Here is a 17,236-nt window from a genome sequence, read left to right as displayed (position 1 = left end):
TGTGTAGGGCCTTAACACTGGGTTGCGCATCTGGGCCCAGCCCATGTGTACAGTTGCAATGATCATCATGACTGCAGCAATTCAAAAACCTCCAGACGTTCCAACCTTCCACCACGACAGCTAAAACTGGGCAGAGAACTAGACTGTTTATTCTTTCTCTGGTTGGAACGAATGGGTTAGAGTTTCTCTTCCTCTGTGGGCTGCGTATGTCCACCCCCCAGTCTTTTGTGCAGCCTGCCACTGAATTTGTTGCTTTTTTTGCTGCCAGATTTGGTGGGGGCAGGAGTGTGGCCCTGGCGAATTGGGGGGTTGCAATGCAGCCCCCTGATCCTCGTAGACTGCCCACTGCTGTGTGCAAGGAAGAAAACCCTTGGATCCACCCCACTGACTTTTCCCTCTATTCATTATTTTATTGATTTGTAAGAAGCGTTTGTTGAAAAACACAGGAAAATTAATAAAACCCTATAGAAGGTGATTTCTCACTACAGTTGATACAGCTATAAATGTTATGCATTTATGACTCTGATCTTGAAACAAATCACACATGGATAGCCAAGAAACGTTTAACTTATGCAACTTTATTGATGCTGTTTAGTGGTTACTAGCTGTACTTACAGCATACAGGTAATATATACACACCCATAATTTGATACTATTGAAAATTTGAGATTTAGTGGTTAACAGAGGGAAAGAACCTGTGTTTGGAACCCACACTGCTTTGAATGTTACTGAATTATGAAACCAGTCTTACAATAATTGTGATTTAAAGTGTTTATGGTTACAATTGCTATTTGTTACTTTCATTTCAGTCCTGTAGCCATACCACACCCACATTGGTGATTTTGGGTTGGATCCAGACTCAGTCATATTTAGAGCAGACCCACTGAAATCTATAGAGTATTTAAAGTAAACCCACTGTTTAAAACAAGTCCACTCTTAAGTAAGACTAAGTATGAATCTAACCCATTGTGTTGAATCAGTTTGTTAGTGAAAAAGTATGCAAGTTTTTCCAGTTACAGCAATATCTTAAATCAGATGGAATGGAAATGTAAGCTAATGTTTAGCTATATGCAGAGTTAGGCTATATATTTAAATTATTAAAAACAATGGTCTAAATATCATGGCCGTAATTCAGTGAAAAGACAGGGACACCTAAGGCGCAATCCTAAGCAAGTTTAGACAGAAAAAAAGTCCCACAACTCCCAGCATTCCTCAGCCAGCCATGCTGCCTGGGGCATGCTGGGAGTTGTAGGCCTTTTTTTTCTGTCTAAACATACATAGGATTTTTTTAAAAAAAATATTTATTTATTTACAATATTTGTATACTGCTCCACAGCCAAAAGATTTTGGAATGGTGAACAGCAAATAGGATAAAACAATAAAAACACCATGCTAAAATAATTACTATTTTTAAAAAGAAACAAAGGTCTGATAAAACCAAATTCTGGTAAAACTGCAGTCATTCATTCAAGGAAGGCTTCCTGAAATAACAGTGTTTTCAGGAGGCACCAGAAGCAACACAACATTGGCACCTGCCTTACCTCCAAAGGAAGGGGGCCACCACACTGAAGGCTCTTCTCCTGGTGGACTCCAGTCGGGCTATAGGTCCATGTGGAACCTCCAGTTACCTCAGTGACCACGCAAGTTGGTAAGGGAGAAGGTGCTCTCTCAGGTATCCTGGTCCCAAGTTGTTTTGGGCTTTGTACGCTAGTACTAGAACCTTAAACCTGGCCCGGTAGTGAATAGACAGCCAGTGCAGTTGCCTAAATAAAGGAGTTGCATGCTGAAAAGGAGCAGTTCCTGACAACAGCTGAGCTGCTGCATTCTGCCCTAGCTCCAGCTTCACGGAACAGCCTTATGGGCAGCTCCACATAGAGCGCATTGCACTAATCCAGTCTTGAGCTTACTAATGCCTGTACCACCTTGGCCAAGATATCCCTGTCTAGGAGAGGCCATAGCTGGTGAACCAGCCGAAGCTAGTAAAAGGCACTCTGAGCTACCGTGGCCACTTGGGCCTCCAGCAACAGCGATGGATGTGGGAGTCCCCAAACCATGAACCTAATCTTTCAGAGGGAGTGCAAGCCCATCCAGAACAGGCAATGAGTCTGTCTCCTGGACTCAAGAATCACTCACCCACAGGGCTTCTGTCTTGCCAGCATTTAGTTTCAGTTTATTGGCCCTCATCCAGCCCATTACTGAGTCTAAGCACTGGTCCAGGACTTGCATAGCCTCTCCTGATTCAGATGTCATAGATGATGGTGCTGTGTGTCATCAGTATACTGATGGAAATTGGCTCCAAATCCAATCCAATGACCACCCTCAACAGCTTCTTATAGATGTTAAACAACATTGGGGACAAGATGGTACCCTCTGCCCCCCCATAGCTCAATTATCACGGGGCTGAGGAATGAGTCACCCAATGTTACTCTCTGAGATCGGCCCCATGGGTAGGACTGGAACCACTGTAACACAGTGCCCCCAACACCAATCCCATGGAGTCAATCCAGGAGGATACCATGATTGATGGTATGTATGTATGTATGTATGTATTTATTTCTGTACTGCCCAATAGCTGAAGCTCTCTAGGCAGTTCACAAAAATTAAAATCAAAAAGCACAGGATAAAACAATATAAAATATGAAAATATTAAAACCACAATATAACAATACAACCAGAATAAAACCTATCAGCTATGCAGAGATTTAAAATACAGATTTAAAACACCAAAGCTAAAAGACTAGGAAGCTAAAATGCTAAAATACCGGGAGAATAAAAGGTCTTCACCTGGCACCGGAAGGAGTACAACATAAGATGCCAGGTGAGACTCGCTAGGGAGCTCATTCCACAGCTGGGGTGCCACAGCAGAAAAGGCCCTCTTTCTAGTAGCCACCTGCCTTACTTCCTTTGGCAGGGGGTCATGGAGAAGGACCACTGAGGATGATCTTAGGGTATCAAAAGCCGACGGGTCTAGATAATCAGTATCCTTCAAAAGTACCTGCAGTTGCTCTGCCACAACCCTCTCAAATACCTTCCCTAGAAAAGGGGTATTTGTGATTGGGAGGCAGTTGTTTGGTACCATTGGGTCCAAAGTGGGCTTCTTCAGGAGTGGTTGCACTACTGCCTCCTTAAGGACAGCAGGGGCCACCCCTTCCCAAAGGGAAGCATTTATCACTCCTTGGACCCACCCAGTCCTACACCCTCAGGTAGCTTTGATTAGTCAGGAAGGGCAGGGATCGAGAGGGCACATGGTTGGTCGCATTGCTGCAAGCACCTTGTCCACATCATCAGGCCGCAGCAACTGGAACTGATCCCACAAAATCAGGCAGATGGTGGCATTAGACACCTCAGCTGGAACTGCACTTGGAGACAATTGATTTTGTCCTCAAAGTGTGATGCAGAAAGGTCACAGCGGGTCCTTGAGGGGACCAGGGCCCCATTCACTGGAGGGGGTGTTAATAGCTCCCAGACCACCTGGAAGAGCTGTGCTGGATGGCTACTTGAGGACACAATGGAGACAGCAGTAGGTGAGAAAACTACAGCCTTCTTTCCTGTCTGTATTGCCATGCAATAGGCACGGTTATGTGCTCTAGAGCATGCTCGGTCATCTTCGCTTCAAATTTTATGACATTTGCACTATAGCTGACATCCAGCCTGTTTCATTGATCACAGCTCCTCAGTATAGCAAGGAGTGGAGTGGGCTTTGCAGCGCTGGAGATTGCACTCAGGTGCAATCAAGTCGATCGCTCTCCACATTTCACTGTTCTGCAGTGAGACTAGGGCCTTGGCTAGATCACCAGTCTCTCCACTGGAAAATCTCTGAGAGCATTCTGAAATCCATTGGATTCCATTAGTCTCCTGAGTTGGACCATCTGAATGCGTTCCCCACCCCTGCAGGAGGGTAGTAGCACCGTGAGTTCAAATCTCACGGGGAAGTGGTCTGACTGTGACAATGGGGTTACATGGACCCCCCCCCTGAATCTTCAGACTCCCCATCTCACAACTTGGAGCAAAAAACAAATCAAGGGTATGCCCTGCTTCATGTCGGATTGCACCTTTAAGCACTTAATTCTGTCTTTTATGTTGAAGGCAATACATTTAGCACATTAAAAAGGTCAGGGTCCAAAGGGTCAAACTGATCCAAATTAGCTTTTCTGGATCCCCTTCCTATCGTGGCCCTTCACACATGTACCAAAAGCTACTTCTGAATGTCGGGGGGCTGTCTAGTGGTATTTGATGGCATATGAAGGGTGTAGCTAGAAGTAAATAATCAGCAACCATCACAGACATCTACAGACACACTTTCCACAGAACATGGGGCTATCTGAATCTTGTTTAAAACCAAAATAAACCACATTCTTCAGCCAACAATCCCTGGTGTTTTAATGTTGTGATTTATGTGACGGAATATGCTAAATGTTTCGTGATTAGGCAACTGCCTACCAAATATAATCATGAAACTTAATATCATAATCTTATAGTAATAAGAAAATAACCCTTCTGTGCTTGTGCAGAGGAACTGGATTCTTTTCCATTCTGTCTGATAAAGAATTCTGTGTAAACAGAGAACTTGCATACTCCCAAACCAACAAAAGCTCACCTTTTGGGATCAACATAGCAGTAGGTGAGAAAACTACAGGTGCAGTCAGGGCAAGTGATGCAAACGAAGCATGGCTTTTTTCAACAGAGGAAGTTAAACACATACTTTAATCTACCACTGAAATCCATGAGATTTAAAAGTACTTAACTGTGTCTGGAGTGTATCAGCAGAAATGTGTCTGAAGTAACCAAAGGCCTAGGAACATTGTATATATTGTGATATGCAATGTTTTGAAAATATGTTGCACATTTCAGCAGCCTATAGATTAATACAAAACCCTGTAAAAAGTGAACAGTAAACAATAATTCTTTACAATGTTTATATTTTTAACAGTGAAACAGCTCTTTTGATTTACAACAAACTGGAAGAAAATATACAAGTCTGGATAATATACTTCACAGGGTTTTCCAACAGGTTTCCAAGGGAACCAAGACAGAATTGAACAATTTTGCCTCTTCTTGTCGTGCTAAAGCATGCAAAATGCAGCAGCTAAAGTGATTCTTTTAGATTTTAAACCAGCTTCTGACATATAGTAGTTTCTAAAAGGGGCAAAAGGCATGGCTCCTTTAGGTAAGCACATTGATTTTGTTTACCCTAGTACCATCTCTGGTCAAACAGGATTTTGGTGCTCTACCCCAAACTGTCAAAACTTGTTTACGACAGGTAATATTGGGCTGAGTGCATACATGAAAGACAACAATGCTACTCTTATACAACCTTCATCATTCAAACTACTATTGCCTGTCTCCAGTATAGTAGCCATAATATCACTGCTCATGATGGTCCTGTTACTCTGATACCTTCTACAAAAATCAAGACAACATTGGCCCAATTCAGATGTAATAACAGACCACAGATGTTTGTTGTGACAATGAGCTTGCATAACCCTCAAGTTCTCAAGCTCCCCCTCCTTGGCAAATCTGAGAAGGATATTGAAAACATCTGCTTTCACTTTTGAACTAACCATGGTTTCCTGTTACATTGAAACTCACAGATCTGCAGTTTATTCTAACTGTGGTTAGTTCAAACAAACCAGGATCATACTGTGGATTAAAATCCTGTTTTGTTAACTAACCACTGTTAGAACAAGCCACAGTTTCCCAAGGGAACCCTAATTAGTTCAAAAGTGGAAGCTTTCAATCTCTTTCTCACTTTCACAAAAGAGACAAGAGGGGAGGAGGCACATTTGAAGCAAAAGCTTATGAAGGCTCATTCTTATAACAACGAGCCATGATTTGTTACTGCATTTGAGCCAACCCATTGTTTTAGTCAGGGATGGGCAAGTTGTGACCCTCCAGATGTTTTGGCCTACAGCTCCCATGATCCCTCAACATTGGCTATGCTAACTAGGGCTGATGGGAGTTGTAGGCCCCCCAAAATCTGGAGGGCCGGCCACAAGTTGCCCACCCCTGGTTTAGTAGACCAAATTAGATTAAAAGGGTTGATAAGGGCAAGAAGTTATACTAAGCAGTAAATCCACCACACAATTCCTTCATTTGTCACATTTCTGTCCTGCCCTTCTGAGGAAGTCAGGACATTATACATGAGGTTATCCTATTTTATCCCCACAACAGTGCTGTGAGGTAAACATCTGGGAGAGCAAATTGCCCAAGGCCATCCAGTGAGTTTTACGACAAAATAGGGAGTCTTCCTGGCCCATGTGCCACACTCTACCACACACTGAATGTCTACCTCTCATGTCATACAATAAATTAATGAGGGGGGAGAGGAAATGTCTATCAATTTATTCTTATTTAGTCTGAAGTAACTATGGAAGTCAGTACATCCATATTTAATACCTGAGGAAAACTTACAATGATTTTCTTGAGGTGAGAGAAGTCCAGATCATGCTCATGATATTATAGTTTCAAATCATTCTATCCTTTCTCCAAGGAATTCACTTGTCACATGTTCGCTGTTGCCCCAAAATTAATCTGGCTTCTGGATTGAGTATAGATCTTCACAGGACCCAATTCAGATCTATTTTGGGCCCTAGATTTTGGGGGGCCTGGTTTAAAATAAATGCATTGGGGGTGGGTGTTCCCCAAGTTGGAATCAATTAAGCCAACAGCTCTAGTTTTTTCCCAACAATAATCCTCCTCAGATGTATTTCATCGTAGCAACAGTTGTAGTCTGTCTGTAAATATAACATGCTTGTTTGTTTTTGGTCTCACCTCAAGGTATACCAACATTCCTTTGTGCAGTCAGCTTAGAGGGGCTCCATTGAAAGATTAGATTTGTGATTGATGGAGCTATAATAGCCTCTTTTTTTCTGACAAACAATAACGAGCATAAGGATCAAGACAGCTGCCAAAAGCACAAGTCCAGTGAGAAAAAGAGCTTTGAGGGCTGAGCTTGCTTCTTCCAGGCCCAGAGTTTCCCCCAAGAATTCTACTCCTGCTCTACCATTACCTGTTGAAAGAAAGAGGCATTTGTGAGAAATGTATCACATCCCTAATTGTTTGGAATCTACGTCAGAAACAGTGAGAGGCAATTCACACATTTTTTAAAAAGTTGTCCACCTAATAAGTTTTAAATGTACACTTGGATAAACAAATTATGAACAAGAAGTGGGAACAAACTTGTAATTGCAAATGTGTGTCATACACATTCACTAAACGGGGTGTCATACCAGGCCTGTTGAATGCAGTTTCAGTGGCAAACCTGGGTTTGCTCCATGTAATGTGTGAATGGCCCCAAAGTCATACCTTTTATACCTTTTCCAGTCTTGGCGTTATCAGTAAATGCATCATATACTGTGGTTATGGCCACATGTCCTAAACCATCTGAGTAAAAAAAAGGAAAGAAAAATTGGGTCTTATTAATAAGTACAATTTTAGCATTTTGCTCTGCCAAGTGTATTGTTGTTTTCTAACAAGGCAATCCTATACATGTTTACGCAGAAGTAAGTCTTCTGGTTTTCAGTGAAGCTTACTCCCAGGTAAGGTATACACACTTACCTGAGAGTAAGCTGCACTGAAAACCAGAAGATTTACTTCTGAGAAGACATGAATAGGATTGCACTGATAGTGTCTTTAGTAGAAATCCACATTTAGGGCACAATTATATGCATGTTCAGACAAGGGGGAAAAAACCCTACAACTCCCAGCATGCCACAGACAATATGGTTGGCTGGGGTAGGCTGGGAGTTGGGAGACTTATTTCTGTCTAAACATGCACTCTCAATCAGTCTAGCTCTCTGAAGAGTACCCTTCCCAAGAGTAGCTTTAAATGCAACCCGTTTCTACCTTGATTTAAAAACAGTTTAGCTTGCAGTTGAACATGCTTTGTATAATTTCATGGCAATGAACAGAAGTCACATTGTACCAAGAAAATAATAAATCCAAGTTGTGTACACAGCCATTCAGCATTCATTTGTTTACAGTATTTCTAGACCACTTTTCTCCATGTACTTCCAAAACAGTTTAAAATATTAAAAAACCAGCATAAAAACAATTATTAAGCTAAGAACAATAAAGTAATATTCAACAAATGAAACAGCACAGCTGAAGAAAACTTCTAAAAGAGCTTAGCTCCTAAAAGCATGGTAAAAAAAAAAAAAAGCTTCACTTGCTTCTAGGAAGATGACAGAGAGGAGAAAAAATGAACATCTCCATGGGAGGGCATTCCAGAATTCTGAAGTCACTGCAGAAAAGGCTCTGCTTCCTGTGGAAGCTAATCTACTAGCATCAGCATAAGATGGTACTTCCAGCAAAGTACCATGAGGGACACTCACATAGAAGATGTTCCCTGAGTTAGCAGAGATAGCTGGATGTATTGCAATATGCGAATGAGGAACTGGACATATTAGGGAGGTAGATGCTGTAGATTAGACCAGATCCCCATGACGTGCCGATACAGCCATGAGGTTTACAAACTTGTACTTTAATTTAATGAAGGGATGCATGAGGAAAGGAGAATCTCAACTGATTCTGGCTCCCAGGTCACGTTCCGTGGCTTGCAGGATAATGGTCTAAATGAAGATTTCTTAGCCCTCTGACAACATGCACTGACCCACTGTTTTTCATCTGTGTGGTCTTAATTATTCACTTAGGCTCCAGTTCTGTCTCTTTTCCTACATGAAATATATTATGTCATGAGTAATCCCAGTGAATGGGCAAGGAACTCTTGAAAGTAGTTTATACTTGGAGCATTAAGTCAGGTCCTGTTGTTGGACCTAAGCGATGATGGGGAAAGGGTAAGTCTGAAAGTCTGAATTTCTCTAAGCTAAAATGTTCAGACTTTGGTTCACAATGTAGATCATGACTGTATCTTCCAGTCTGAGCAACCGAGCGCCGTTAAGCTGTTTTCATCTTTTGGCATGAGATGTAAGGCTGGACAGCTTTATGAGGCCTTACTCAGCCAGGAAGCCTAGCTAATAAATGGCAAAGAAGAACTGACATTAAAACTACCACGAACTCATAATCTTTGCTGATAACAGGCACCCGCTTTGTTGGCGCCCAGTAAAACTTGACAGTATAAAGAAAGTTACAAAATACTACCTTGGCTTGGTCATCAATTAAGTACAAAGAGCTGATATTTTTAATTGGAATATTAACATTGAAATTGGCTTTGATAAAATTAATTGAGATGGAAAAATAGTAAGAGAGGAATAAATATATGCAATTTTGAACAAAGGCATTTTAACCTTCAATTCTTCACTCATAGCTTTTAAACACTGCCTGTTTTGAGGCAGGGAGACAGAATTTCCTAGGAGGAGGGCTTTTTCTGCTGTGGCTCATTCCAGCTCTGGAATGAGCTCCCTAGTGAGGTTCGCCTGGCACCTACATTGTATTCCTTTCAGCGCCAGGTGAAGACCTTTTTATTTTCCCAGGCATTTTAGCATTTTAGCTTTCTAAACTTTTAGCTTTGCTGTTTTAAATCTGTATTTTAAACTCCTGCACTGCTGCTAGGTTTTATTGTGGTTGTATTGTTATATTGTGGTTTTAATGTTCTATATATTTTAAATTGTTTTATTGTGTGCTGTTTGGTTTTAATTTTTGTGAACTGCCCAGAGAGCTTCGGCTATTGGGCGGTATAGAAATGAAATAAACAAACAAACAAATAATAAATAAATAAATAAATTTTGGATGTATTTTTCTACTGTGAGTAGAATTTGGAATCCAGACTGATTTGGAAACAAGGGGTGCTCTGGGCTCATGCCTCTGGAACTGGCCTTGGTCAGACTTTACCCCAGGGTGGGAAACCTGTAGTCCTCCACAAGTTGCCACAGCCAACATGGGCAATGTTCAGGGACTATGGGAGTTGTAGGCCAGTGGTGTACAGCCTAAAGCCTGCATGTAGCCCTTTGCCATTCCTTGTGCAGCCTGCAGAAGCCCTGCCCATTTTCCCCTGCAGCTCAGCTGATCAACTGAGCTGCAGGGAAAACACCACTGTTACCGCGATGCTATATGCAACACTGGAACAGTGATCCTAATCAGGATTGTGGAGGGGGGCAGGCTAAGCCTCCTGCAGCAACCCGAAAGCAGCCAGGATAATTTAATTTCATTTATTACATCTCTGTTCCACCCAAAACCCAAAGCTCTTCGGGCAGTTTACAAAAATTAAAACCTTTAAAATACATTATAAAAACCATTTACATATAAACAGACAGCACACACAGAGACATGCATATATCACACAATTTTAAACAACCAACAGTTAGAAAAATCCAGGACCCGATTAAAACCTCATCATATGCTGTCAAATGCCTGAGGGAAGAGGAAGGTCTTAACCTGGCACTGAAAAGATAACAATGTTGGTACCAGGTGGGTCTCATTGGGGAGATCATTCCAGAATTTGGGGGGGGGTACCACTGAGAAGGTCCTTTCCCTTGTTGCCTTTGGAGGAAGAACCTGGAGGAGGGGCTTAGATGATGACCGTAGTGTACAGGTAGGTTCATGCCAGGAGAGGCATTCCATTAGGCACTGTAGTCCCGAGCAGCATATCATCACTTTATTTTATTATATTTCTATACTGCCCAGTAGTCAAAGCTCTCTGGGCAGTTCACAAAAATTTACTGCTGTTAATGGTGGTGAGAAAGCAACCCCGAAGTGGCCCATCCCTTGTGTGTGTGTACGTGTGCATACAGAATCATAGAATAGTAGGGTTGGAAGGGGCCTACAAGGCCATCGAGTCCAACCCCCTGCTCAATGCAGGAATCCAAGTCAGAGCATCCCTGACAAATGGCAGTCCAGCCTCATCTTGAAGGCCTCCAGTGTGGGAGAGCCCACCACCTCCCCAGGTAATTGGTTCCATTGTCGTATTGCTCTTACAGGAAGTTTTTCCTGATGTTCAGCCGGAATCTGGCTTCCTTTAACTTGAGCACATTATTCCATGTCCTGCACTCTGGGATGATCAAGAAGAGATCCTGGCCTTCTCTGTGACAACCTTTCAAGTACTTGAAGAGTGCTATCATATCTCCCCTCAGTCTTCTCTTCTCAAGGCTAAACATGCCCAGTTCTTTCAGTCTCTCTTCATAGGGCTTTGTTTCCAGTCCCCTGATCATCTTTGTTGCCCTCCTCTGAACCCTCTCCAGTTTGTCTGCATCCTTCTTAAAGTGTGGTGCCCAGAACTGGACACAGTACTCCAGATGAGGCCTAACCAGTGCTGAGTAGAGGGGAACTAGTACTTCATGTGATTTGGAAGCTATGCTTCTATTAATGCAGCCCAAAAGAGCATTTGCCTTTTTGGCAGCCACATCACATTGTTGGCTCATATTCAGCTTGTGATCGACAACAATTCCAAGATCCTTCTCACTTGTAGTGTTGTTGAGCCACGTATCCCCCATCTTGTAACTGCATTTGGTTTCTTTTTCCTAGATGTAGAACTTGGCATTTATCCCTATTACATGTCATTCTGTTGTTTTCTGCCCAGCGCTCCAGATCACTTTGAGTTTTGTTTCTGTCTTCCAAAGTATTAGCTATCCCACCCAATTTTGTGTCATCTGCAAATTTGATCAGCATTCCCTGCACCTCCTCCTCCAAGTCATTCATAAAAATGTTGAAGAGCACTGGGCCCAGGACTGAGACCTGCGGTACCCTGCTCGTTACCTCTCCCCAGCTTGAGAAGGTCCCATTGATAAGCACTCTTTGAGTCCGATTCTGTAGCCAACTGTGGATCCACCGGATCGTTGTTTCATCTAGCCCACTTTGAGCTAGTTTGCTCATCAGGATCTCATGGGGCACTTTGTCGAAAGCTTTGCTGAAGTCGAGGTATATGATGTCCACAGCATTCCCACGGTGTACAAGGGAGGTTACTTGATCAAAAAATGAGATCAGATTTGTCTGGCAGGACTTGTTTTTGACAAATCCATATGTGTGGCCCTTGGCCTGCTAGCCAACCAGATAAGGCTGTCAGGACTGGAAAGGTTGTGCACCCCTATTGAACGCCAAGAGCATCAAGAGGGCCACAAGTTCCCAGCACTCCTGGTTTACCCCAACACCAGCTGCAAACCAGCTTTTACCAGTTCTTATTACCTGATCTGATGATAGTATAGGTTGTTTCCATCCCAGCATGAATGTGATCGTGGACGTGACAATGTAGAAGCCATGTCCCAGGATTAAATGCTACAAGTTCTACCGTCTGAAAGGTCCCAGGAAAGAGGTCATACACATCTCCTCTGTGATCATGATCCATCTGTAGCAACATGGGAGAACATCGTCAAGGTCTTCCACTTCTAGGAAGTCAAACCTTATCTCAAGCTGCCAAAAGTAGTACTCCCAAGAAGCTCTGGAATTCTGTGCTGTAGAAATTCCAAACTTCTGCCACCTCTCCACTCTCAAATGAGACTGTGCTGACCAAATATGCAGATCTTTGGGCGCAGCTGCATGTTTCAAACCCCTTTCTGCACACAAGAATCTTTGGATCAGATGACCATAGAAATGATGAAAACTAGAGTATATCGTGGCACAAAAGGGAGGCTGGATGACTGAGGAGCACCCAGCATCCTAACAGGCTTTGGCTGGCTGCCCAGATGCAACAATGCAGAATCAGTGCCAGCATCTTATGGGGGTATCCTCTGAGGTTACTGCAAAGAATTGGGAGGAGGGTACAATCCAGCCTAAGGCTCACTGATTTCAACGGGAGACAGAACCACACTATTAACTCCCCCGTAATGGACACTGAAACAATTAACTTTGAATCATGCCCTCTGTTTTGTTTTGTTTCTTAGAACTCTGAGAAGATGAACCCTCCACCCCTTAGGGATTTTAAAACTAATTATTTCTTTCAGCTTTGAGGCAAAACACTCTGGCATGAAATCCAGAGGTGGATTTAGACTGAACACTTGTTAAGGAAAAAGGATTTGTCCATAATCGCTTAATTGTCTCTGGGGGAAAAAAGACCAGTTGTACCACTCAAACAGTTAAAAACCCTGAATTAAGAACTGCCTCAGATGACGTTTTTTAAATGATAGTTTGCAGTCTTCACTTTCTTGTAATTAATGACACTCCTACTGAGATATATTCTGAACCTGAATAGGGAAAATGTGTGAAGAGCAGGAGCGCTCCAGCTCTGCCCCTGTCCTCTGTCATGTTTGTCATCCTCAGCTTGTGGAGGGCGACTGTCTGAAGAGGAGAGCCTATTCTCCACCCAATCAAGAATGCAGATTTGCCCTATTCAGGTTCAGAACACCTGAATAGGGCTTATGAGTCCATCTGGAATTATCTGAACGTATGGGTTCTGATCCAGATATCGCCACAGCTATATAGTATATAGCAGTCCAAGCTGCATACAGCAGCTCAAGGCAACCATTGCTGTCATCAGCCCACAGCAATGGTTGAAGATGTGCATTCCCATCCACACTGAAGATATGCATCCACATGCCGTTTCTAATCCAGCAAAGGGATTTGCTCAAGGAGCCAGCTTCCACATATGTATCTCTCTTGATGGACTGAGATGATGGGATATATTCCAGGTTCATTATGCTTATTAAAAAGCAGCTCATTTTAGCAGTTGATCTAAAGGTTTTACATTATATTACTAATGTTAAACTGCTAATTTCCCACTTATTTCAAGATGTGTGTGTATATATCTGGTGCATCTGTAGAAACTTCAGTATCTCTCAGAAAGCTAGTGCTTTGTTCAGAAATCATTAACTGTAACGCAAATGGTACTTTATACCAACCTTGAAGAGAAAGCTCTCTCCATGGAAATGGACAGTATGGAGGTCAATTTCATTTCCCATTCCTATCAGGTACCAGTTTGTGTTTTCCCCTTCATTCATGGTTAATCCATGGAGATTGCCATAGATCTTTCCATTGATTGCTGCAAAGAATTGAGAGGAACAAACAAATTTATCACAATGTTTCACTGCACACTGAAACCAGGGTTGAAGAACTGGTGGCTTTCAAGATGTTGTTGCACCACAACTCCGATCATCTCTGAAAATTGCCCATGTTGCCTGGGACTGATGGGAGTTGTAGTCCAAAAAATCTGGAAGACCCCAGGGCCCCCAGCCCAGAGGTACTGATTATTCAAAATGTCTGTCCTTTCCAGAATGATTAACTTGGAGCCAGAAGTTGCATGAGAGGAAGGCACTTCCACTGGTGCAAGAGGCAGTCTGATTTCTCCCTTCTCCCAGTTACAGAGCCTTTCTACACAAAGCTTTATTGTGCACTCGTCATTGCTTACACATGGTAGTTTGTGGGTGCTTTACACAACATTGCCATCCTCCAGGACCTCTCCCATGTTTTGCAACCATCATTGCGTTTGTTTCTTAAGAGGTGTTGTGCCTACGTTTGGGATGAAGGAGGATGCAGAATGCCTTAGCCTGAAAGTGTTTGGGGAGAGGCCCAGCACATGGGCAGGCAGAAGACATCTGCAGCTTGACCTGGCTGGCCTCACTTACCAATCAGCCTCTGAATAAAAGACAAGTCTCAAACTCAGTTCAGGTGCTGGAAGCAATTCTTGATGCTCCTCCATAGCAGAAAATGTTGCTGAACATAAGAGAATAAGAAGAGCCATGCTGGATCAGACCAAGGGTCCATCTAGCCCAGCATTCTGTTCACACAGTGGCCAACCAGCTGTTGAATGGGAACGCACAAGCAGGGCGTGAGTGCAACAGCACCCTCCCACCCATGTTCCCCAGCAAATGGAGTACATAGGCTCACTGCCTCTGGTACTGGAGGTAGCACATAGCCATCAGGACTAGTAGCCATTGTTAGCCTTCTCTAGGAATTTGCCCAACCCCCTTTTAAAGCCATCCAAATTGGTGGCCATCACTAAATCCTGTGATAGTGAATTCTATAGTTTAAATATACGCTGTGTGAAGAAGTCCTTCCTTGTATCTGTCCTGAATCTCTGACTAATCAGCTTCATAGGATGGCCCCGGGTTCCAGTACTTTGAGAGAGGGAGAAAAATGTCTCTGGCTCTGATTATTCTCAAACCCAGAATGACTCTGACTATTCTTCAGCGTGTCCCTATATCTGGTTTTATTTTCCTTAGCTTCGGACTGATACTCTTGGCTTCTTGACCTTCGACTGTTTAGTGACTAATGCTAGCTTGTGCTTATCACTCAACTCAAATAATTTAAGGCAACAGGAAAGTCTGGTATTATTTAGAAATGGTGGAATGAGAGTCTTGTGTAATTGTGCAATTCTGCTATACCACAGTGCCATCGAGTGGTTGTATAATGAAGCAGATAGAAAGGCAGAGAAAGAAAAACGATGGAGAAAAGCACTTGTAAAGGGGCCAATCTTAATCCCGCAAAGAATCCGGAAGCCAAAGCCTTGGTAAAGATGCGTGATAAAAGCCTCAAGTAGAAGTGAGAGAGAGCTTCGGCTATTGGGCGGTATAGAAATGAAATAAATAAATAAATAAATAAAGTGCCCACAGTCCCATGCCACATACAGTGCCATTGTACAGGATCCCTTGACCCTCAGGAGCAGCTTTTCAAGGCACACAAGGTCCTGTAGGTCCAAGAAGGAGGCAGAAAGAAAATCGTTTTGCATACTTGTAGAACTCTACTTGCATGTCTTTGGATCTAAGCCTTTATTTCCAAGATCTGCTGTGAAGGTCTCTCCTCTTGTTTTCAACACAATTATGAAATAAAATGTAAAGTGGAGTCTGTTCAGATATTCCTTGTTTGAATGTTTTCCCATACAAAAGCTTCCCATGCATGGAAAACTAGCTTACCAGGGTGGAGGCCAGAACCGCTCTCCTTAGTCTCCCAATTGCATTGAGCACGCAATGTAAAGTGTTAAAGTAGAGTCCCAACAAAGCTGTATTACGTGATTATTTTGAATGTCTAGATTTGCTCTTGCTTTGTGAATAGTACATTGTGAGAGTGTACAATGGCAAACTTGAATGTTTCACAAAACACTATTTTAAAAAGTAATCCTCTTACTCTATATACTAAACAACGTACCATGCATGTTGTTCCCTTCCACAAAATCATCAGTGCCATTGAATTCTTTAGGATTCTTCTGTAGATATTTCTCAATGTTTTCATTCAAATACCAGGACTCATTTTCATCAAAGACCAGGAAGAGAAGAGCAAATTCACGGTCAATGTCTGTCCTTACACCCTTCTCATTTAGCACTCCTTTTCTGCAAATTATAAGTGGTCCAATCAAACCACTGTACATGTCCTGGAATTAAAGAAGAGAGAAGGGAAAACAGGAGAACGTTTTGTTTTTAGGAGAGATCATTATATATATATTCTTCTACTGCAATTATTTTAAAAAAACAATTTTTTTAAAAAACAAAAGGCCACTAAAATAACTGTGATAACGAAGAGCCATGCCTGAGAAAACAATGTGGCAATGCTTTAGAAGAGTATTTATTACAGTTGTTTATTAACGGCCCGATCCTAATGCTCTTGGATAGCTTTTCAAGGTGGGATTAGGATGGGGTGAAGGTGCCTTTTTGTTGGGTGTGTGTGTGTGGGGAGTCCTCCCTAGCAGCCCCCAGTATGCTTGAAGAAAGTTACACAGGCATAGGTCTATCACTGCTGGTGTTCCTGCTGGTGATAGGCCCCAAACCACAGCATGCCAAGGACAGCTCTGGATCTGCTGTAAAGGTCCCAGATTGGGCACAATAATCTGCCCTTGATTTCAATGGAAGGGAAATTCCAGAAATTGAGATTTGCCAGGCTGAAAAGCTCAGAAAAGACCCCCCCACACACACATCTGGCCCTGGCTGGTGTGATATGTCCAAGCTTTGGAAATGGTCGATTGGCCACTTCTGGGGATGGATGGACTCACCCCAGCCCGCCCGCTCACCAGATTCCTTCCGGCTGCCTGACCCTGCTTGCTGTGTGCAGTGAGCTGCCAGGCAGTCCATGGGCGAGTGGCGCACGGCCTCCTGATCCCTCACTGACCTTGGCCTTTTTCATAAGGGCCTTTTTATGCAAACGGCTGCTGTAAAGCAGCCCACTTATGCAAGATTACAGGCATAAATGGCCTATTAGACCATTTATGCCTGTAATTTTTGCGTAAATTGGCTGCTTTAGGGCCTCCATTTGCATAAAATAGCTCTTTATGAAAAAGACCAAGCCACTGTTTTGCAGCTCAGGGATTGAGGATCCCTGCGCTTGCCCGACTTGACATGAACTGAGTTGGGCAAGCTCAGGGATCTGCAGACTGGTATCTGGGGGGCTGAACCAGTGAGAAATTGCTAGGCCTTGAACCCCGAAC

At 42.9% G+C, this 17,236-nt stretch overlaps 1 protein-coding gene across 2 annotated transcripts in view; it reads right to left on the bottom strand.

The window, feature by feature from the left end:
* Nucleotides 1-558: 558 nt before the first annotated feature.
* The window catches only part of HEPHL1 (hephaestin like 1), an 87,962-nt gene continuing 71,284 nt past the window's right edge, over nt 559-17,236 (bottom strand). Inside the window, exons 16-20 of one of the 2 annotated variants that reach the window (XM_084842607.1) lie at nt 15,967-16,189; nt 13,725-13,864; nt 12,076-12,235; nt 7,306-7,383; nt 559-7,009 (exon numbers count right to left, since the gene is read on the bottom strand). In XM_084842607.1, the coding sequence (XP_084698733.1) occupies nt 6,807-7,009; nt 7,306-7,383; nt 12,076-12,235; nt 13,725-13,864; nt 15,967-16,189 (804 nt within the window). In that variant the 3' untranslated portion in view covers nt 559-6,806. The remainder of the gene's footprint in view (nt 7,010-7,305; nt 7,384-12,075; nt 12,236-13,724; nt 13,865-15,966; nt 16,190-17,236) is intronic. The other variant, XM_084842608.1, reaches the window with a different exon arrangement.

The sequence above is a fragment of the Heloderma suspectum genome, chromosome 3, assembly GCF_057233095.1.
Source record: "Heloderma suspectum isolate Gila_16-S chromosome 3, 16-S_ref, whole genome shotgun sequence".
NCBI classification, from domain to species: domain Eukaryota; kingdom Metazoa; phylum Chordata; class Lepidosauria; order Squamata; family Helodermatidae; genus Heloderma; species Heloderma suspectum.
This window is presented reverse-complemented; position numbering and strand designations above follow the sequence as displayed.